This window comes from Kryptolebias marmoratus, linkage group LG20 (assembly GCF_001649575.2).
Source record: "Kryptolebias marmoratus isolate JLee-2015 linkage group LG20, ASM164957v2, whole genome shotgun sequence".
Taxonomy (NCBI): Eukaryota; Metazoa; Chordata; class Actinopteri; order Cyprinodontiformes; family Rivulidae; genus Kryptolebias; species Kryptolebias marmoratus.
This window is the reverse complement of record NC_051449.1, coordinates 4,455,738-4,476,276: the sequence shown is the minus strand read 5'-3', so window position 1 is coordinate 4,476,276 and position 20,539 is coordinate 4,455,738. Positions and strand designations below refer to the sequence as shown.

Genomic DNA, 20,539 nt, shown 5'->3' with positions numbered 1-20,539 from the left:
CCCGTCCACCGTCGGTAAATGAAAGCCTCCATCTTAGAGCGCGATAGCGGCGAAGAGCAGCAGAGATGGCAGACTACAGCAGCGTGGCTCCCCCGTCCTCTAACGCTGGCGGTGGAATGAACGACGCTTTCAAAGACGCCCTGCAGCGAGCAAGACAGGTAAAAAGCCCCGTAAGAACAGCAATTTTCTAAATATCTCGAAGCTAGGAAGGAGAGAACGAGTTTTCTCGTTTTATTTGCTGCCGCGAGATCACGGCCGGCTAAGCTAAAGCTAGTTCGAGACGATGGCTAACGTCACGCCACATTGCAAAAAAGGAAAAAAGAAATTATAAAATCAGATGTGATTTATAAAGCGAGAACAGCTCAGCTCTCGGATAATCAAATACAACACACCCTAATTACTAAACGCAATTATATTTCTAAAAAAAAAAAAAAACTAGCAGGCTCGTTAATTTGACTTATAGGCGCTCCTTTGTTGGCCCGACTTCCGGACACGTAGGCCGCAGGCGGCGCGCTCCGCAGTAACTCTCCGGATCCGAAACGCTTGTGACGATTTTATGTAATGACCTTGCGTCTTTTTATTTCCCCTTTCATGCGAAGATCGCAGCGAAGATCGGCGGAGACGGAGTTGCGGCACCCCCGACCAACGAGTTCGGCTACGGAGGCCAGAAAAGGCCCCTGGAGGACGCTGGTGGGTATTTTCCCATGCCTAACCTGAATATCGGTCAGTGGCTCAAAATCCATCTAAGTGCTAGTGTTTTTTTATCATTAATAATTGTCTGTGTGTTTACTTTTGCACCGATTGCATTGCTGCACCTCCTGTAATAATATTTCTAACCCATTATTGTGGCTTAACATTACTTTACTAACCATGTGAGCTGTTATTACTTATAATTTATTATTTACTGATGTATATGTAATATGGTGACAGTGGCATGTGTATATTCTTGTGTTTTTTGTTTTTACAGCTATTTGGATGCAATGTCTGACTGTAAAAATGTTTATTTGTTGTCATTTAGAAAGCTAACTTGTTATGGGAAAGGGGTAAATGCTGTTTAATGGGGCAATAAATGTGTAGCGGCTTTATAATGCAATACTAACCATGAATATGCTGGATGTACAATATGAAATTGGGCGTAAGCTTGGGTTAAAGTGGGTAAAGACTCATGCAGTTTGTAGTTTTGAGATATAATGCTTCAGACTTTAATTGAGGTAAAACATCAGACTTTGATGTAAACATTTGACTAATAAATACTTTAAACTGGTGCCTCAATGGGCTGTGACTTGGTGACTAGTTGGTGAATTTGATTTGTGAAGGAGTCCCCAAAGTGTCTCAATGTTCACTTTTTTTGCACGACTTGCAGAGGCACGAAAGGGTCGTGTTTTTAAATCAAACTGTATGAAAGTTTTAGTTTTCTGTCTCTCACAGTAGTCGTTGCAGACGTCTTAAACACGTCTGAATTTTGTCGTGGGCATCGCCAGGTTTCTGCGAGCCTTTGCAAATTGGTCGAGCAAAACCCACCAGGGCTCGTTGGTCACTGGGTTACAAACGCTCATATTTCTGGCAGTCTCGAGTCACCAGATGGTCTCCAACAGTTGCAGCCCGTGCGTGCTTTACGCAGCTTTAATAAATAGTTTTGATGACAAGCACTAACGATTATCTCCCTGTGTTCTCTGCATTTATTAAGAAAAAGCCATAGACATTGGATTGACGCGCTCCGTTTCATCAGAGAGCGAATTAAAAGTATAATCCTGCTGTTTGCATCCTTTGAAACAGCTTTTATTAATTCCCACGCATTTTTAATATCTGTACAGCTTGTTTCCAGGTTCAAAAGCGCCGGTCGTCGTTGTAATCGGCACTTATGCTGTATTTGTTTGTTTTGTATTCTTTTCACAGATCAACCAGAGACAAAGAAAGTAGCTACAAACGATGGTAAATGGGTTTTAAATCTTTTGTCCCAAGCAACTAGCCATGAATATTTATTTTTATTTTTGTTAAATTGACTCTTTTTGTTTCTGTTTGTTTGTTTTCCAGCCTTTGCAGCGATGGGAGGAATGGGTGGCCCCCAAAGGTAGATTTAAATATTTATCAAATCTCAGTTTTTTAAAAAAAATTTTTTGTTGCTTTCATGTTGACGATGTTTGTGTCGTTTCCAGGTCAATGTCAGAGGACTTCAAGGTTCCAGACGGGATGGTTGGATTCAGTGAGTTTTTGTCTTGTGTTGTAGTTAAACAGCAGTTCCTGCTTTGATTTTTTGATACTTAACAATTTTGAACCTTTTTCCTTTCCAGTTATCGGAAGAGGAGGCGAGCAAATATCGCGGATCCAGCAGGAGTCTGGGTGTAAAATACAGATCGCCCCAGGTAAGTTAGGATCAAATGGCAGCAAGAGTAGATTTACGTGGAGCATGTGCATAAAGCTTGCAGGTTTAAATGTAAACACTGTAAAATAGAAGGACGCCCTTGTGTCGTAGAGTTTTTCCCACTCTGTTTTGTGGGTTTCCATGTGGACGCATGTCTGAAATGATAAACTGCATAACAATAACATGTTCCTGTGAGGATTGCCCAAAAATGACCCCATTTTTTTACTTTTTAGATAGCGGTGGAATGCCAGATAGGTCTGTTACATTAACAGGATCTCCAGAATCCATCCAGTAAGTGTTTTAAGTGAGCTGAGAATCATGTGTGCGTTATTTGGAGCAAAGATTCCTGAAAACCTCAAAATGCCACTGGCCGTACGAGTTCAAAGTGTCATTTTTCGCCCCCCTCATTAGGACTGCGAAGAGGTTACTGACAGAAATAGTCGAGAAGGGCCGTCCAGCTCCGGCGTTCCACCACAACGACGGCCCGGGAATGACTGTCCAGGAAATCATGGTGCCGGCTTCTAAAGCTGGCCTCGTCATTGGAAAGGGAGGAGAAACCATCAAGAGCCTTCAGGTGAGTGGATCGGAGTGTGCGGCGGCGAACGGGTGACTCTGGCGCAGGACGCAGCTGACTTTTGTGCTTTGGTTTGATTTGTAGGAGCGAGCCGGGGTCAAGATGGTCATGATCCAAGATGGACCCCAGAACACAGGCGCAGACAAGCCGCTCCGCATTTCAGGAGATCCCTTTAAAGTTCAGGTGAGACGTCACATGTTCTCTGCACTCATTCAGGATGCATGCTTTCTCTATAGATGTAATAGTTTATTTTTCCTCTTCAGCAAGCCAAAGAGATGGTGATGGAGCTGATCAGAGACCAGGGCTTCAGGGAGCAGAGGGGCGAGTACGGTTCAAGGCTGGGAGGAGGAGACAGCTTAGATGTGAGCGGCCGTTGCACGTTGTGTCATCAGTTTGGCCTCAGGATTTTAAACCCCGTTTTTAAACGTTTATTTATTTTTTTGTCATTTTAGGTTCCAGTCCCACGGTTTGCTGTCGGGATTGTTATCGGCAGAAATGGAGAAATGATCAAGAAAATCCAGAACGACACGGGCGTCAGAATCCAGTTCAAACCAGGTGAGCCGACGTGAAGCTGAAAGCTCCTTCAGGTGTGTTTGGTCTATGATGAAAACTCATGCACCACGCTGACAAGCTGATGTAAAACACTTACCAAAACCAATCTGAGACCTGAACACAGAATGATGCCGTGCAGTAGTGCACGTTATTTAAATTATGGTAAATTTACGCTCGGGTTCAGTGTGATTTTTTTTTTTTAAGCTGAGGAGCCGTTTCTGATTGCCGGTTTTTGTTCCAGACGATGGCACTACGCCTGACAGGATAGCACAGATCATGGGTCCGCCCGACCAGGCTCAGCACGCAGCAGAGATCATCTCGGACCTGCTGAGGAGTGTTCAGGCTGGCGGACCTCCAGGACACGGGGGCGGCAGGGGGCGTGGCCGTGGCCAGGGCAACTGGAACATGGGCCCCCCTGGAGGCCTGCAGGAGTTTACCTTCACAGTCCCGACTATGAAGACCGGTCTGATCATCGGAAAAGGCAAGTGGTACCTTTTTTTTAAATGAACGAGTAACTCAAAACTAAAGCTTGAAATCCAAGGCTTGAATGGTTGTGGACGTTTTAACTAGGTGGTGAGACAATCAAAGGCATCAGCCAGCAGTCCGGAGCCAGGATCGAGCTACAGAGAAATCCTCCGCCCAATGCTGACCCCAACATAAAGATGTTCACCGTCCGAGGTTCCCCTCAACAGATCGACTACGCCAGGCAGCTGGTGGAGGAGAAAATTGGGGTGAGATATTCAAAGTATTCTATTTTACCGTTTGAAAGGAATTCCCCAGCTATGAGCTGAATTTACCGATTTTCATTTCAGGGTCCAGTTACTCCAATAGGAGGCCCACATGGTCCCCCTGGTCCACATGGCGGACCAGGCCCACACGGTCCCCCAGGACCACCAGGTCCTCCAGGGGCTCCGATGGGACCATACAACCCCGGACCGTATAACCAGGGCCCTCCAGGACCACAGTAAGCTCAGCCACATTGAAAGTTGATTGTATATGTGAGACTTTTTAGACTCTTTTTAGACTTGATGGTTCTTTTTCCCTCATCAGCGGTCCTCCCGCTCCTTATCAGCCTCAAGGATGGGGCAACGGGTATCCCCACTGGCAGCAGGGACAACCTGATCCAAGTGAGTACCTGCCTAAAGTCAACAGACTGAAGCACTGTTTTCATGTAAAAAACCAAACAAAACTTGTTTTGTGCAGACAAAGCGGCGGCTGATGCGAACGCCGCAGCGTGGGCGGCCTACTACGCTCAGTATGGCCAGCAGCCGCAGCCCTCCATGGCTCCAGCCAGCGGCGCTCCAGGCACGGCTCAGCCCAACGGCCAAGGTGTGTGTGCGTGTGTGTGTGCTCTGTGTGTCCGCTCAGAACAGTGTAGTTGACTAGATTCAGCCTTGTTGGCGTTTTCTGACTGAAGGAAGTCTGGATTGTCTTCACTTTCTAATGACTTTGCTCTGCAGGTGGAGGACAAACGGCTGAGAATGATTCACTAATTGCAAGTGCTGTTTCTTTTAACAGGTGACCCACAGGCTGCAGGTCAGAGTGGACAGACAGATTACACCAAGGCCTGGGAGGAATATTACAAGAAAATGGGTATATAAATAGTTCCAGTGTACACCTGTTAACACAAGTCAGTCTAAACAGCCACAGGGCAATAAATCCGCTTCTTTTCCAGGTCTGGGTATTTGTTGGCTTGCTGTTTTTTCAGTGTGCCTCCACTTGGTTTGACATTTGGTGCCTGTGCTGTTTAGACTGCAACATTTGAATTATCTCCAGGACTGAGCTGTCGACACAGAATCACCTTCATGAGCTTAGAGATGCTCGTTGTTGTTGATCATCTTAGGGATTTATCTGAGCTCACGGCAGCTTTGCAGTGCGTGTCACAGTTTGTTTTTTGCTGCAACTGAGTGTGTAAGGAGTTTATATAATTAGCTGGTTTGACTGTCAGATGTGGTGTTTCTGTTTGTCGACATTATTTTTAAACCTGGATTCATTAACGCGTTCCGTTTTCTTTGCTTTTTCCAGGTCAGCAGAATCAGCCGCCTCAGGACTACACTAAAGCCTGGGAGGAATATTACAAGAAACAAGGTTGGTACTCAGGAAATTAAACAGTCGTTTGAAGGTTTTTGTTTTTAAATGTGAGCATTTAGGTAACTTATAACTCCTACATAAAGAAAACAAACAATATATTATCATTAAGAGTTAATTGTTTGGGTCGAAACACTTTTCCTTTAAAAATCCCCCAGCTGCTCTGAAAAATGTCAACATTTACCGTCTTTTCGGAGCGTTCAAGGGTGGTTGGCTCCTCTCACAGCCCCTCTCTGGTAGAGTTGCTGTTTTCACGACCACCCGATAAAAAAGCAGAAGTTTTCTGACTTGCGACCCGAAGGGACGGGTGGTGGGTTCGTTCCACTTCTTACAGCCTCTCCGGTCTCAGAAATTCAAAATGGTGTTTGTATTTTTTTAGATCGTTTTGTAGCAAAGTTATTGTCGTATATTTACAAACGTACCTGTCTACATTTAGTCCCGTTTGGTTTGAAATGGGTGTTTAATGGCGGCTTCTTTAGCCTCTCTGGACTCAAGTATTGGGAGTTTTTGCAGCTGCGTCTGTCATAATTTAACGATTTTGATCAGTAGTCAAAATATATTCTTCATGTAGCTTAGTTTTGTCCACCTTCAGTTTTTATCCCCGTATGTTTGGTAGTCTGAACATAATCTGTCCCGAGCCTGGACTTTGCTCAGGTGCACGCTGGTTAAACAACCATCCTGGGAATATTCTGAAGGAGCAGCTTTATGGTTTCTAAATAAAAACGTCTGTGGCGCTTTAACGCAGAACGGCCCGAGCGGCGTTATGTTGTGATGTAATCGTCTAATTAAACCCGATTAAAGAACGATCAACAGATCGCTCGGTCTGTGTTGGGGTACTCATTTAGCTGCCAGGTGTGAACACCTCAAGATGGGTCTGAACGTGTCTTTGCCCGGAAGATTCGTCTGAAACGTTGTTGTTGGGTTTTTTGTCGGCCGTGTGCAGCACGTTGGCTTTACCATCTGTTTGTTCTTGGGGGGGGTTCTGACTCCTCAGGTCAAGCTGCGCCTCAGGCCGCTCCGGCGGCGGCGGCGCCTGCCACTCAGCCCGGAGGCCAGCCGGACTACAGCGCCGCCTGGGCCGAGTACTACCGGCAGCAGGCCGCTTACTACGGCACGGCCAACCCTCAGGCCATGGGTGGAGCGCCACAAGCCCCTCAGGTACGCCCCCTCCCGCCCCACCCCCGATAAGAACGTGCTTGTTATATTCACTCAGTCATTTTGTGCCGTAACCCTCCTTCCTCCCTCAGGCTTTTGCAGGGCTCCAGTGATGACAGCAGCCTCAGATTTAACCAAACTACTTTTCCCCCCCGTTTTTTTTAGCTTTTTATTTTGGGAAGCTGAGTCCACTGTTTCTGCTGTTAACATGCAACGTATCTTCTATGTATTTCCTCTGCACAGGGCCAGTAATGTGAAGTGGACATAAAGTAAATGCTACATTGTCGAAACAAAATCCTTTGTTAAATGTTTGGATGCAGACGCCTTGATGAAGATCTTAAATTTCCTTGGTTTGAAAGTGTTTCACATAGATGGCAGATTACCCGGCGAACACGTCCTCTTTGATTCATTTCTTCTGGTTTTTTGTTGTTTTTTGTTTTGTTTTGTTTTGGTTTTTTTTTCTTGTAAATGCTATGTTTTTAGTGAGGTAATTATACATATGGTCATTCCAGCCCTGTATCTACATTAAATGTGGTTAGAACTCATGTTTAATAAACTGTAGACATTACCATGTAAATCATCTCAGTTTTTAAAAATGCTATTTCCTGTTGTGTTTTTGCAATAAAACAAACTGAAACCTCCTGTGTTGGTAAGTTGGGGTGGTCCAAACCAAAAGGGTTTAAATAAACATGTTTTTTTTTTTTTTGGGGGGGGGGGGTTGAGAAGTCGGCCATGTTTGGGTTGAATTGTCATTTAAAGAAAAAGAAAAGTTGACCTGGAAGTTGTGCTGTCCTGTCTCTCCAACCGTATATAAGGCTCGTAGAAACGTGCGCGAACGGTTCGAATGTCCTCGCTGTTAGCCTGTTTCTGACACTTCCTGTTTTCCTGACTTTGCTGATTGTAGCTGTAGACACATTTGCCGTATCTCATGCATTAACCGCGTCGCTCTGCTTTTCGCCTGGTACGCAGACACCGTTGAGCTAGTATGCACTGTATTATTATTCTTTATTTTTTGCCTTGATAGTCACTTCCTCCTCCACAGGCAAGTTTAGAAAAAAAAAAGCGGTAAGCAGGTATTGTGAACATGTACCTCAGAAAATGTGGTTTCAAGAAATGTTGCATATATATATATATATATTATTTTTTAGTGTTATCTCTTTTTGTGCTGTTCTTTTTCCAGGACAGTCAGGTAAATTGCCACTGTATGATAAAAGAAAAATATGTATTGACACGTTTGCCTTGCCCATGTCCAAGTTGTGTATAATTATTTTTTAAAGAATGTTTTTTTTAAATATAAAAACATTGCAAAAAAACACAAAGAGAAACCAATCGTTTTTGCTGTGCCCATTCTGTTAGTGTTTATCCAGTATAAAAACGTAGGCTCGAGGGTGGCTAAGCAGCCTCGTCATCCATCAGTTGAGCCCTCCTGTAATGTAAGTACAAAACTGAGAAATACACGCCTTATTTGATGCTTTTAATCTGCAAAAATGTAGTATTTTGTCAGAAATTGCCATTTTGCCCCCCCTTTTTTTCTTGGGTAAGTATGAAATGTGTTGAGGAGAGGCGTAATCGACATGATTCTTGTACCACATGTTTCTGAGACTTGTGACTCTGCACAAAAAGTGATTTAGACCGTGTTGGTAGCATTTCAGCGTTGGCTTTTCTGAACCGTTCGTGATGTTAAACTGCTGGCAGAACTGTGTTCAGGGGATCTGGGTTCTGATCTGCTGTTAGCTCATGTTTAAAGCTTCAAACAAAAATGTTATTTCATGCAACGTTTTGCTCAGAAATCTCAAATTGCATAACTCCAGTGTAGCATGCTTAGGTATCTTTGTTTTGTTGTTTTTTTTGCTCTTTCCATGTCCCGTACAAGCATGTGGAATGCTAGTTGTGGAGATTTTTCTGACGGTGGTGGAAATGTTGTGACCGGCTGTCCCATGAACATCAGAACCATATTTGACTGCATTGTTCACTGATGGCAAACAGTACAATATATCTGATCTTTGCAGTGTCATCCCAGACCTTGCACCTTAGGTTCTGCTGCGATAACACAGGTAAGCGAAACCTAAGGAAACGCGTGTTTTTATTTGTCCTATATACATGCTAAGAAATGCTTACCTGTGTCGTTAACATGCATTTATGCTTGGTCGTAAAGAAATGTCCAGGATTTTCACACATGAGCAGCCCTCTTTGGTATGATTTCCTTTCTGATTTATGAACTGCATGACGGTCTGTTCTCAAAGCGACACTGCCTCTCTCGAAGTTGCATAACTGTAAAATGTTGTCGTATTTAAAGAAAAAAGGGTCCTCTGGTAAGTCTGAGCAACTGTTTTAAGGATGCTTTAGTCGAAATGAACTGCATGCTGTGCAAACCTGTTGCCAGAAGTTAGCAATGTGCTCAAATGTCAGGCGGAAGAACATGAAAACATTTCTTTGACATATTTTGATTGATTTTTATTGTCGTGGTGTGAATCTGCCCTCGACGGCGGTGCAGATCTAATATTGAAACGCTGCTGCCTTCTCGCTCACAGTGTTGGAGGACGCTGCAGGCTTAGGTGGTAAAATCAGGCCGTGTCGTAGTTTGTCCCCCCCTCTTCCCCCCCAAAAAGGAGGAATCCTTTGAGTCTATCCCACTGCTGAACGTAGACCGTTCAAGAGCTCCGCCGATAAGGTAAAGCAGCAATGAAATTTAAATTCTGTGATTGCAAAGTGTTGGTTTGGATGACTTTGTTCTTACCCATGATGCCACAGTGTTTTAGAGCTGTCTGGTTGTTTCTGAATGCCTCTTATTTTTTTTGTTTCCACACTTTGTATTTAACTTCAGAAGAGTTGGATGAGAGCAGGAACTTGGAGGTTATCAGTTTTAAAAGGTTTTTGTTTTGATTGAAGCTGTTCGTTGTACATGAGATGCTCGGTGTTTCAACACAGAGTTCGAGGTGGTGTAGAGGAGAAAACAAGGAGCGTACCTTAGAGGTAAACAAGGTTTCGTGTGCTGTATATTATATCTATTGGTTTGTTTTGTTTTTCAAATTGACTTCACTATTGAAATGTTGCCATGTTCATCAATAAAATTGTTACAAACCTGATTTGTCTCAGTTGTGTTTTGCAGGAAAAGGAAATTAAAACAAACTCATTTCAAGTCTTTGCTTGTTTATTTTACACATAAAATGGTCACAAAATAAATCCCCCGTAAAGTAAAGCAGCTGTAAAGACTAAAAGCCAAATTTGGCCTCTGAAGATGCTTCCCTGACCGAGGAACCCATCGGCAAACAAGTTTAATCTCTTTAAAGACTGCAGCTCTGCATTCATTCATATCTAAATTACGAAAGTAATAGCTTCTGTTCTCAGCAAATACCTCAAACCTTTCAATAAAAGTCAGATTTATTAAAAAGTTGACGACTTTTCTTCAGGAAGGGCACAGAGTTAAAACATTTCCCTTTAACACTTGGATCAAACAGGAAAAATGACGTCTAAACACTTATTTTTTTGTATTTGTGCACGTTTCCTACATGGCAGTGTTGATGAACAGATAATACACCACAGAGGCTTGAATATTTGCATTAATAAGGCTTTTGTGCTTTTTGCCAGGATTGACACGTCGATGAGAAGCTCCATGTTTTCGTTAGTGTCTGAAATATTACATGAAGGTTTCAGAGTCTCTTTTTTTTGTTTTCAAGTATCTTAATGAAACACTGAAGCTTGAATCGAATCATCTCGCTCTGCTGACGTTTAAATCTAACGAAGCCTCAAACCCTGCGTCGTTCAGCTTTACAAATAAAAATAAATAAGATAAATAGCTTCTTTCAGCGTCGCAGCGAATTCGCCCTCATTTACAAAGCGTGATATCTAACCTCGAGGATTATTGCTGAGATAACGTCACTAATATGGCACCGTGGAGGCAGGCGGTTTGTGCAGTTTACCTGAATCCACAAAGCACAGATACAGTCAGGGTTTACAGATGAGCGATACGCTGAAGGTTTCTTTGGTCCGATGGCGGCCGTGAAGGATCCACAGCGTAAATGGCGAGCCCGGTCACTGTACCTGCGCCTCCAGCAGGGCGGCGGGGACCAGCCGCACCTGCGAGGGGCTGCAGCCGGCAGGGGGCCGGGAGGGGGGGTCAGCTCCCAGGTAGGCCAGCAGCAGCTCGGAGCGCCGGTGCAGCAGGCGGAGCACGTCCTCCGCCAGGCTGTCCGCCGAGGAGTAACGCACTTTGTCCCGGTCGAAGATGTCCTTCAGGAAGTGGAGTACCTGGTCCTGCAGGGGGGGGACAGAAAAGTTTATTTTTATTAGAAACAATGATCCAGGCAGTGAGTTTACTGTAAAGCTGCAACAATCAGTTCAAGATTTAACAGATTTCTTTTTAAAACATTTTATTCTTGTTTGGAGCCTCAAGTTTCTTTAAACCTGCAGAAAATGCTTCAGATATTAAAGATCTGAGAGGCTGAGATGAAAATATAAAATACCAGAATATTAATGTTTAACTAAAGATGCACGGAGGGTGACTGAACGTTAAAAATACACAAAATGTGCAAAAATATTTAAGTTTCATCACTAATGAAACATTCAATCCGAGGAGACACGGGGAAAAATAAATGTTATCATCAAATCTACATTAACTTGTTTCAATTCAGCTTCTAATATTTTCACAATATGGAATCAGAAGAAGCTTAAATTTCTGCTTTTTATTGTAAATTTTGTCGTTCTGTAAACAAACGTGTAACTGAATGATGCTTTCAGAAACATCTCTAAACTAATTAGCTTTTGTAGTCCAGCCAATTCAAGATGGCTGCCGCAACTAATCCCCGTTTATCAACCGCTTATGGACGCCGTTCAGCGGTGGAGGAACCTTGGAGACAATCTGTTCCACCAGGGGGAGCGCTCGAGTCGTCTCAAAGTGAGAGAAATGATTGACCGCGCCTTCGTCTCCGTCTCGCCGTCTTTCCCCCCCCAGACTGAAATGACTCATCGAGGACTGGGGGTGGAGCTGCGTGACTCGAAAACCTAATTCTCCTCGGTGAGAGATTCATTTACACCCCAACGGTGAGCGCTTCTGCCGACTTCCTGACCTTAAAGAAGCAGCAGAAGTCGTGCAGGGAGCTCTTCGGGCCCAGGAAGCCCCACGCCAGGACGGGAATGATCTGTTCGCACACGGCATAGAGGCGGTCCACGAAGCCGTCGTGCACCTGGAGGGATGGAGATGAAGATGAAGTTAGGCGCACTCGCCCCGGTCCCGTCATCACACGATAAATAACCTTCACGCACCTTCATGTGCTGCCTCTTCTGCTTCAGCACCGACCAACAGCTGGACGCCACCGCCTGCAGAACGACAAACGCACGGGACTCAACAGGAAGCTCGGCGTTACTCATTTCCACCTTTTCGCGGCTGTCCTCACCGTCTCCTTGAAGGAGCTGTTGAGCCAGCGGTTGTTGACGACGTTCTGGATGGAGATGGGCGGATTCTCCAGGTCCTCGAAGGACTCCATCAGGATGAAGTCCAGAACCACGTCATAGAAGTTCAGATGCCGGACCTGGATCGAGCGCCAAACACCGTTCAAGGAAGAGGCTTTTATTTCTGTTGATTGTGGTTCTCTGACTGACTAACTAACCCCTCGTGAAACCAGCTCCATCTCCGTGTCCTCCCAGTGCTCCGTGTGCTCCAGGAAGGAAATCAGCTCCATGAACACCTCCTCAAATCTCTTCGGGCTCTGGAAAACGAGCATTTAAAAGTTCAGAGAAGCGCTCCTCGTGGATTACAGATAAATTCTACCCGCTAGCCGCGTCTTCAGGCTTACTTTGTGAGCTTCCACGATGATCGAAGACAGTATTTTCTTTCCGGCGTCGGCCAGAAACATCCTGGTCGTCCTGTCGCACAAAATGAGCTGCAGACGAAGTGACCTCGTTTTAGTAAAACCGACCTGAAGCGAGGGAACGGATTGTCGAACCGTGCGGCGGATTGTACCTGACAGGCCTGCCGGACACAGTGCAGCTTAGCCAGGAAGTCCAAGTCGCTGAAACACCCCAGTAACTCCGTCCTGAAGCACAACGGGCGACACGAAGCATCGACATCAGCTGAAATATAAAACACTGAACTCCTCGTTTTCATAGTTATAAAACTAACTTAAAACTGTTTGATGTTGGTGAAACATTTTATCACTTTTGGAGACTAAATTTTACTCTAATCTGACTCTGGAAAACCCTCAAACGTTCGGCCTTTTCTGGATATCTTTACTGCGTTTGAGACTTCAGTAACACGGTAAAATCGTGAAGCACGTACCGAAGCACCCTGCAGGAGATGCCGCCCTCTTCAGCCAGCTGCAGCGCCTCCTCGTACAGAGGATGGTGTCCCGGAGCAAATGTGCTCCTCAGCTCCCTGTGCTCCGACAGCTGAGGCTGAGACCAGCAGCAGATACAGAGACGGAGGATTGGGGATTAAATAAAGACTTCAAACGTACAAAAAAACCCAACTAAAACCTGATTCAGAGTTTCATTAAGTTATGCTCCTTTGTGCCTACAACACATTCAAACCTACACAATTTATCTCCAGACTCCCATATCTCACATTTTCATTAGCTTTTGCTTTTTTCACACTTTTAATAATGCTTGAAACACTAGAACAGGTGTGCATAGGTGCAGTTTCAGTGCGTCAGGTTTAAGTATGTCTTTTAATCATCTTAATAATAAAAATGCTGCAGGAGCGCACCCTTATTAGTCAGTAAACGCGACTAAATCAATCTTAAGCTTCATTAATTGTGTCGAGCAGTAAGACATGAACATATCAAACAGCGTGCAGAACCCTGGTTGATCCTTAGATTATCGTCTCGGCATTAGGATCAGTTTATTTTCGTGCTCGGCGGCTCAGGAGAACCAGACGAGTAAAGGAGGTGAAGCGAGGTCACAAGGGTCGCGACTGATTGGCTGCAAGTCAGACACGGATCCTACACCTCAGACAGCTTCGGGTTAAGATGCTTAAAGGAATCCCAAAGTTATTTCATCCTTTAGATGCTAAAAACGCCCCATAAATGAAAAGAATGTAAATCTTGTCGGGTAAAAGCGACGACCTGAGCAGCCTCCTACCTCAGCCGCCGACACGAAAGAGTCGGTGGACGCGATGCTGACGCTGTCCCTCACGCAGACGTCGTCCAGCTCGTCTCTGGCCAGAAGATCCACAATCTGATCTGCGAGCAGGAGTTCAAAACGGTCACGTTTACACGTTTTAGACAGATAAAGTCTGAAACTGAAAATCTGTTGGAGTTTCACGGGTTTTGAATCCAACTCGGAGCCCGTTTTCTTCCATTGAAGGGGTTGAGACACTGCAGGACACGGAGCCGGGTGGACGTCCTCCTCTGCAGCTCGCAGAGTTGCGTCACGGCGAGCGACTCACCCTGGCTGCTGCTGCGGGACGAAGGCTCGGACATCCCCAGCACGCCCTCGAACTCCTCCTGCAGGCGATACGCTCTCTGCAGCAGGGACTTCAGCCTGTGGACGAACTCGGCGCTGATCACGTCCTGGAAGGTGGACCAGAGAGGAACCGATCACAAAACGCCACCTTGATTTTGTTATACGAACACATCCGGGCTCGATCGTACTGAACATCAAGAAAATCACGCGCTCCGGATTATAAGGCTCACTGTCGTGTTTGGAGACAATTGAAGGGTTTTAGGTGCGCTTTATAGTCCGGAAAGTACGAGATGCTTTGTCTCATTTAAGTTTTATTTAATGTTTGTTTGTGTGTCTCAGGGACTGCAGATGGAAGCTACTTCTGAGAGCTTTAATTTGGTACAAAGCATATTATTGTTTGTGATTAAAGCTAACGTGCTCAGTCCCTGGCAGCTGTTCACACACATAGCAGTGGCTTCAGACAAACCGTGTCGGCGCTCGCCGTCGGGCCCGGTTCTTCAGAGGAAGCTGCCTGCGTCTCTCACCTCCATGCTTTGCTCGGCGATGGCATCTCCGGCTCCCGTTCTGACCGAGGCGCAGCTGGCATCATCGTCTGCCTGCCTGCTCCTGAACGTCAGCGCCTCCTCCCAGTGCTGCAGAGCCTCCTCGAATAAATCCATGCCTGAAAGGAAAAAAAAAAAAAAAAAAAAAACACACTCTGAGTCACCGAAAACGAATTAAAACAGACACAGACGCGCTGAGATCATCTGTTAATGTCCTCCTATCTCTGAGTTCAGAGCTGCACGAGCTTCTTCACCCATTAGGTAGAGGTTTTCAGGCGTGGTGATGGATAAGTTGACCACGCTGGAGACGTCAGCATCCTCCATGCCAATCCAGCAGGCGGGCTCATCTGCATAGGTGCTGCTGCTGGACGAGTTCACGCTCCTGACCTGCAGAGACCAAGAAAAACAAGTTTATAAAGCTCCAAAAGAGACATCAGGAACAGTACGAGCAAATGGGACTAAAGTGCCACTAGGTATTGAATAAAAAGGCTTTGAGTCTGGATTTAAAAAAGGCCCGGGTCAGTGGTGCTACTTCAGCCACATTCACCGATGTTTGAGGATTCATACGTTACAAGAAAACACAAACAGTAAGGTGACTGATTCGAATCTTCGACGCCGTTTCCTTCGTTATTTGGAGGTTTGTGGTGGCTTTAAGTCCAGCTGACTACAGGACGTTAACGGTAGGGTCTGTCTTTGAGGTTTTGGAGCTTCAAATCTTTGTTTTTCTTCATTACAATCAGAAAGAAACCTCGAAAGCATCAAAGGGCTTCATCCACCCAGCTGTGAAGTCTAAATGGCTTTAATTAATGAACGAGCTCTTCCACAACGACCAAAAGCAAATGGCCGTAAGGAGCAGTCATCTGCGACGCCCTGCCCCACGAACCAATCAGTCTGCTGGCGTTAAATCTGCAGCACCAGTCGGCTCGGATGCAAAGACTCCAAACCCGGACGGGAACACGAGCTGACCCGACCCAGACGATCCAAATGAGGCCAAAAACAAGTCCCGGTCACCTCAGGGTTTGTATCTGGGCCTTGGAACATCCAGTAAAGATGTCTGAGTTGACCTGAAGGTCCTCTCATCCTCACAGAAAGCTATTAAATCAGCTAAACGAAGAGAAGTAAGGCTGTTAGGTGCTTTAAAAGCAAACAAAAAGAGTTTTAAATCAATCCTAAAACGGACTGGAAACCAGCTGACAGAGAGAGAACAAAACAGGCGATGTGTTTGTTAATTGGACAAATTAAAGACGGCTGAAGGAGGACGAGGAGGTTCTAATGTAAAGAGGATTAAAGCGGTCAAGCCTCGAACAATCATCTCACAGAAAGACCCTCCAGTCAGCAGATTATTGGTGATTATTAACTGAAAAACTACTGGAAAACCATTAAAGCCTAAAAATAAAGTCCTATAATAAAGAAAACCATAAGAAACTGAGATGAAATAACTGTTTTTGTGTGTTTAAGTAACCTCTCTGGTCTGATAACGCCCGTGTGGCTCTGACTCACCGAGGCGAGGCTCAGCAGAGACCCGGACAGTTTCCTGTAGTCTCTCGTCGTCAGAACCAGCCCTGAACCCGCCGAGCCACTGGTTTTAGAGTTGAGGGAGACGCTGATGTTTTGGCTGGTGTTATCTGAGGAGATAAAGGTAAAAAAAAGGTCAAAGATAAGAGTTCGGCAGGACTGCTGGCTCCCACACATCAGCGTGGACGAGCCGGGTTTGATGGAAACATTACGTTGGCTGCAGTGGATTATTCGCTGTTTTAATGATTTACTTCTCGTCTGATTTCGGCGAGCCAAGCAGCACAACACCTCAGGAAGGAGTTGTTGCATTCGGCAAATAAAACAAGCAGATTTAATCATTTATCTGGTCAGTATGCTAATAATGAAGCAGCCTCTCTGCGTCACAAACCAGGAAGTGGGAGCTGAGAGACGAAAGAACATAAATATACAAATCTCACCATTTTCTGCAGAGGGCGGGGCGTAAACCTCGAAGCCCGCCTGCTCCCACAGCGGCGAGTGACCCTTTTTCCTGCTCTTCCTCCTCTGAAAGCGACGAGCGAGGAGGAGGAGCGAGACGGTGCCGAAGGCGGTGGCTGCCACGAGCTTCTTGGTGCTGGCACTGACGCTCACCTGGAGGAGAGAAATTCAGCTGACGTTAAGGATATTTATTTAAAAATTAAACAAAATTTTAAGCTTTTTTAAAATTAATGAAACTAAAAGGAATATTTCCCCACAATCTATGGAGATTAGAAAGTCCTAAAATCACATCTGCTTTGGTAAACGCTGCCTTTTCTTTAGACAACAGGTGGTCTTTAGGACTTGTTACCAGCCAACAAAGATTTTGTAACACAAAAATAAATTCTGTTTCTAATTTTCTATGTAAAGAAGCAAATAATTATTTAAATAAATTGGTTTAATACTGAAAAAAAATCCTGCTATTTTCATCTTTCCTGCTTCAGTAACCCTTTCTAACATAACTGGAAATACCCCAGAGTGGAGCCTGGATTAAAGTTGTTTTAATGATAAATAATTGATAATATAAGAGGCTTGTTGACACAAAATTGCAGGGAAATTGTGATTTTTTTCCTGGCAACTGTTGCCCATATTGTACCCACCCCTGCATTTATAATTCAGTCTACTGGAGTAAAGTTTAAACAGAAAGACGTGGAGATTTGGACCACTTTTTAGAACAATTCTTATTTATTATCAACGTGGTCAGACCTTCTATCAAAGGAGAGCGACCACAACTTTGTGACTAATTTAAGAGTCGTCTCACTTTTAAAAACATGTTCAAAGAAATTCTGGAGACCTTTGACTCACTCAGATACCACCTCATATGGATTTGGATTAATTTGCAATAACAACCAAATAAATGCAGGAAGCAAGAGAAGAAACAAATATTTTCCCACTGGACGGAAAAGCTGGTAAACGCAGTTCATACAACAGACGACAAACAGTAACCACCAGCAGACAAACTCGTGCCGATCTAAAAATAAGCCTCGAACGGTCCGCGGTGACTCGATGACGACGGAGCGGCTCTGCAGAGCTTCAGAGCTGGATCTGCAACCGCTGCTGCCAGACGCCGAGCGCCATCGTAATCATATCAGGCTGAATTTCACATCAAACAAACCCTTGCAGCTTTTTCCTGTAAACACAGCAGCATGCGGGAAACTGACGTAAAACAACATGAAGAAAAGCAAAGTGAAACAGAAACGATTTCTGGGGGAAAACACCTGAGATTCTCACCTGAGAACTCCTTTAATGAATGTTTTTGTTGCACATTTGGTGACTTTTTGAGACTCTAATTTAAATAAACTTGTTGAGTTTTCTACTGGCTTCTACTTTGGTCAAATATCCCATCTAGATTCATCCTATAAAACAGGCTTCTGTCTGCAGTTACTCTGACTTTCCTGCTCATCAGTAGTTCGCATTTGCACAAAAATAAAAATAAAAGTTTCCTATAAAATCTGCAAATGAAGCAGAGGCCATTTAAGGACTACTGGTCCCAACAAGTCTAACAGAAGAAGGCCTAAAACGCAAACAGATCATTACTGTCCACTTTCCACTTTCGGCGGTGGACAATATTGAATGTTTTACAAACAATAAATCAACAGAAATGAGCATTCATAGATAGAAGAGTAAAAATACATACTCCATGTGTTGTAAAACTGATTATTTTCATGAAAATAGTTATTTTTCTTACTGCTTCCAACAAAGTTTTCCTTAAACATGATGTGATTTATTTGTAAAGATGCACAAAGAATTGACAAATGAAAAGAGATTTGCCTTTTTTTTTTATTACAAGCTGCTAGAAAAGACCATTTGGGAAAAGGACGACGTGCCGAGTAAACAACCCGTTTGGACTCACCTGTGCCAGCGAGCTGCAGACGGAAAGTGGAAGGTCAACCATGCGGAGGGACAGCCGGGAGCTGGCAAGGGTCTCATGTGTCATTGTGGCCCTCTGTCCATGACTTGGCAAAGTTGCTTCGTCCTCGTCTTCGTTTCACTGGAGCTGGAGAACACAGGAGAGGAGATTTATCCCCGGGAGGGGCTCAGCAGGGCATTTAAGGACACGGTTATGTAAAGCTCGAACGTGCAGTGCGTGCAGAAACACCGGTCCGTCTCAATCAATCAAGTAAACGTTCAAATTTAAACAAAATGCTGCACAAGAATGGGCACAACACCCACCGGTGGAATGAAAATGACCTCACAGCACATTATCTTCCTGATATCATGGTTCTGTTATCTTTAATCAAACATTAACTGTGAAACCAAATATAACAGGACAAACCCAATTAATGTCCTGTCAGACCTACATGAATAAAATGACTCATCTGAAGCTCAGTCTGGGTTTAATATGCATTTTATGTCTTATAATCTGTTTTAGCGTCTTTATTTTGCATTTTATATCAATTTAAGTTACCTATAGTTTATTGGCATATATGATAATATAGTCTGTTTGAGTGCTGATTGATTAATTTGCTTTTTAAAATTAGGTTTAGAGCAAAATAGTACCAGTAAATACATTTAATGATTAAAAAAAGCAAGCTGACAAACATTTTAAGTGCTTTTCTAATTGAAAAAAAGTAAAAGTTTATAACAGTTAACTGAAACTAGTTACCTTAGTATGTTTACAATAATTAAAAATATTGTAAACGTTGAGGTTTTTCTGCAGGTCTCATTTAGGTGTTTAAAATGTTGCTTTTCTTAGAGACATTTTATACGTTTTAAGTAATAAGATAAGCTTTAACGACACCCAAAGGACCCTTCAATCCATGACAAATTATTTTAAATATTTGTAATTATATTTGTTTATAGATAAAGCCATCCTGGCGACCGGAGGAAGAATTATTTCAGCGGCTGCCTGCAGGGATAATCAGCTCAGCACATGGGTCAGAAACGACGAGCCCCCATCGGCCCAAACAGCTAAAGGCTAACTAAGTTAGCATGCGGGGTAAATTTATTAAATTTGCTAAAAAAATAAACAGCCTGGCGGATTTATTCTTTGTCTGCTTACTGTCTGAACCCGACGCAGTAAACGCAGGAAACGTTTTTACCCGCAGTTTTCTGGTTTTCCGCCGCCGCCGCTTCCTTTCGCCCGCCGGTTGACCTCAGCTGCTGACGAATGAAGGACTCGCTCGTGCCGCAGCACATCCGGCCACATCCGGTCTATTTCAAAATAAAAGCAACAACTCCTGTTATTTATATTTGTGGGTTTTTTGCGCCTCCTTGTGGTTTTCTTTGAACATTACAGTCTAAGTTTGTCCTTTAAGAGTTCATTATTATCTCCTTAAACCCCTAAATAAATGTTTATACTTAAAAACATGACATTATACGTTTATACATATATAAATGGTAAAAGATTAAAATTAGAACAAAAGACTCTGAAACAAATTTTCCTTTTTATTTTCAAGTAATTTTCCCCATATCTATGAATGATTGTAGATTATTTTATGATCGCTTTATGTTACATGAGCCCCTAAGTCCTTTGCATGCATGCCTGCACTTTCAGAGTGAACACAACAACAGCTCATAAAATAAACATGTTTATATGTATTATATATATTACGCTGTACCTATATCTTATAATAGCGCATTCTTTTTGAGAAAGTTAAAATTTGCATTGATTTCATAAAAACCTGAGGTGTTTCGTTTCTAAAAATGTCAACATCCATTTAGTAATTGTGCTTTTTCAAAAATAAATTCAGGACACTTTGACCTGAGCAAACAATATTTTGACTTTTACATTTCAATTTTATGTCAATTCTCATACTCTTAATTTGGAATATACCCCTCATTCAGTTGTTTTAAACTTTAAATACTTAAAACAAATACATTACTCATTGGCCTGACCCTCCTCGTTATCACAATGTT

At 43.7% G+C, this 20,539-nt stretch overlaps 2 protein-coding genes across 12 annotated transcripts; one reads left to right on the top strand and one right to left on the bottom strand.

Annotated features, from left to right (window-relative positions):
• Window positions 1–8,119, top strand: fubp1 (far upstream element (FUSE) binding protein 1). 11 transcript variants are annotated; one of them, XM_017411043.2, is made up of 20 exons: window positions 1–158; window positions 600–723; window positions 1,897–1,932; window positions 2,035–2,071; window positions 2,157–2,203; window positions 2,292–2,363; window positions 2,596–2,653; window positions 2,774–2,936; window positions 3,021–3,119; window positions 3,200–3,298; window positions 3,389–3,491; window positions 3,730–3,969; window positions 4,059–4,219; window positions 4,301–4,452; window positions 4,539–4,615; window positions 4,692–4,817; window positions 5,007–5,081; window positions 5,514–5,576; window positions 6,571–6,734; window positions 6,975–8,119. In XM_017411043.2, exons 1-20 carry the CDS (start codon window positions 66–68, stop codon window positions 6,981–6,983), a joined length of 1,998 nt encoding a protein of 665 aa, XP_017266532.1. In that variant the 5' UTR covers window positions 1–65; the 3' UTR covers window positions 6,984–8,119. The 11 variants fall into 11 exon arrangements, with proteins under 11 accessions (XP_017266532.1, XP_037837750.1, XP_017266537.1 ...); XM_037981822.1 differs by having other exon boundaries at window positions 6,550–6,734; XM_017411048.2 differs by having other exon boundaries at window positions 2–158; window positions 600–690.
• A 1,745-nt stretch (window positions 8,120–9,864) lies between these two features.
• On the bottom strand, window positions 9,865–19,833 carry miga1 (mitoguardin 1). The gene is made up of 16 exons (XM_017410829.2): window positions 19,723–19,833; window positions 18,534–18,677; window positions 16,624–16,795; window positions 16,172–16,296; window positions 14,926–15,058; window positions 14,654–14,790; window positions 14,113–14,236; window positions 13,806–13,906; window positions 13,006–13,121; window positions 12,691–12,763; window positions 12,524–12,610; window positions 12,338–12,436; window positions 12,125–12,259; window positions 11,994–12,047; window positions 11,798–11,914; window positions 9,865–10,985 (listed from the first exon to the last, which is right to left on the bottom strand). The coding sequence occupies exons 2-16, from the start codon at window positions 18,615–18,617 to the stop codon at window positions 10,764–10,766; spliced, it is 1,779 nt and encodes a 592-aa protein (XP_017266318.1). The 5' UTR covers window positions 18,618–18,677; window positions 19,723–19,833; the 3' UTR covers window positions 9,865–10,763.
• Between the last annotated feature and the right edge of the window lie 706 nt (window positions 19,834–20,539).

Coding starts and splice junctions, on each gene's coding strand:
- fubp1 (XM_037981820.1), top strand. CDS start 66: ATGGCAGACTACAGCAGCGTGGCTCCCCCGTCCTCTAACGCTGGCGGT. Junction 2,204..2,291: donor AGACGGGATGGTTGGATTCA/GTGAGTTTTTGT, acceptor TTTCCTTTCCAG/TTATCGGAAGAGGAGGCGAG. Junction 3,299..3,388: donor GAGGAGGAGACAGCTTAGAT/GTGAGCGGCCGT, acceptor TTGTCATTTTAG/GTTCCAGTCCCACGGTTTGC.
- miga1 (XM_017410829.2), bottom strand. CDS start 18,617: ATGACACATGAGACCCTTGCCAGCTCCCGGCTGTCCCTCCGCATGGTT. Junction 14,791..14,925: donor TGAAAACCTCTACCTAATGG/GTGAAGAAGCTC, acceptor TTTTCCTTTCAG/GCATGGATTTATTCGAGGAG. Junction 10,986..11,797: donor ACTTCTGCTGCTTCTTTAAG/GTCAGGAAGTCG, acceptor CCCCCCCTGCAG/GACCAGGTACTCCACTTCCT.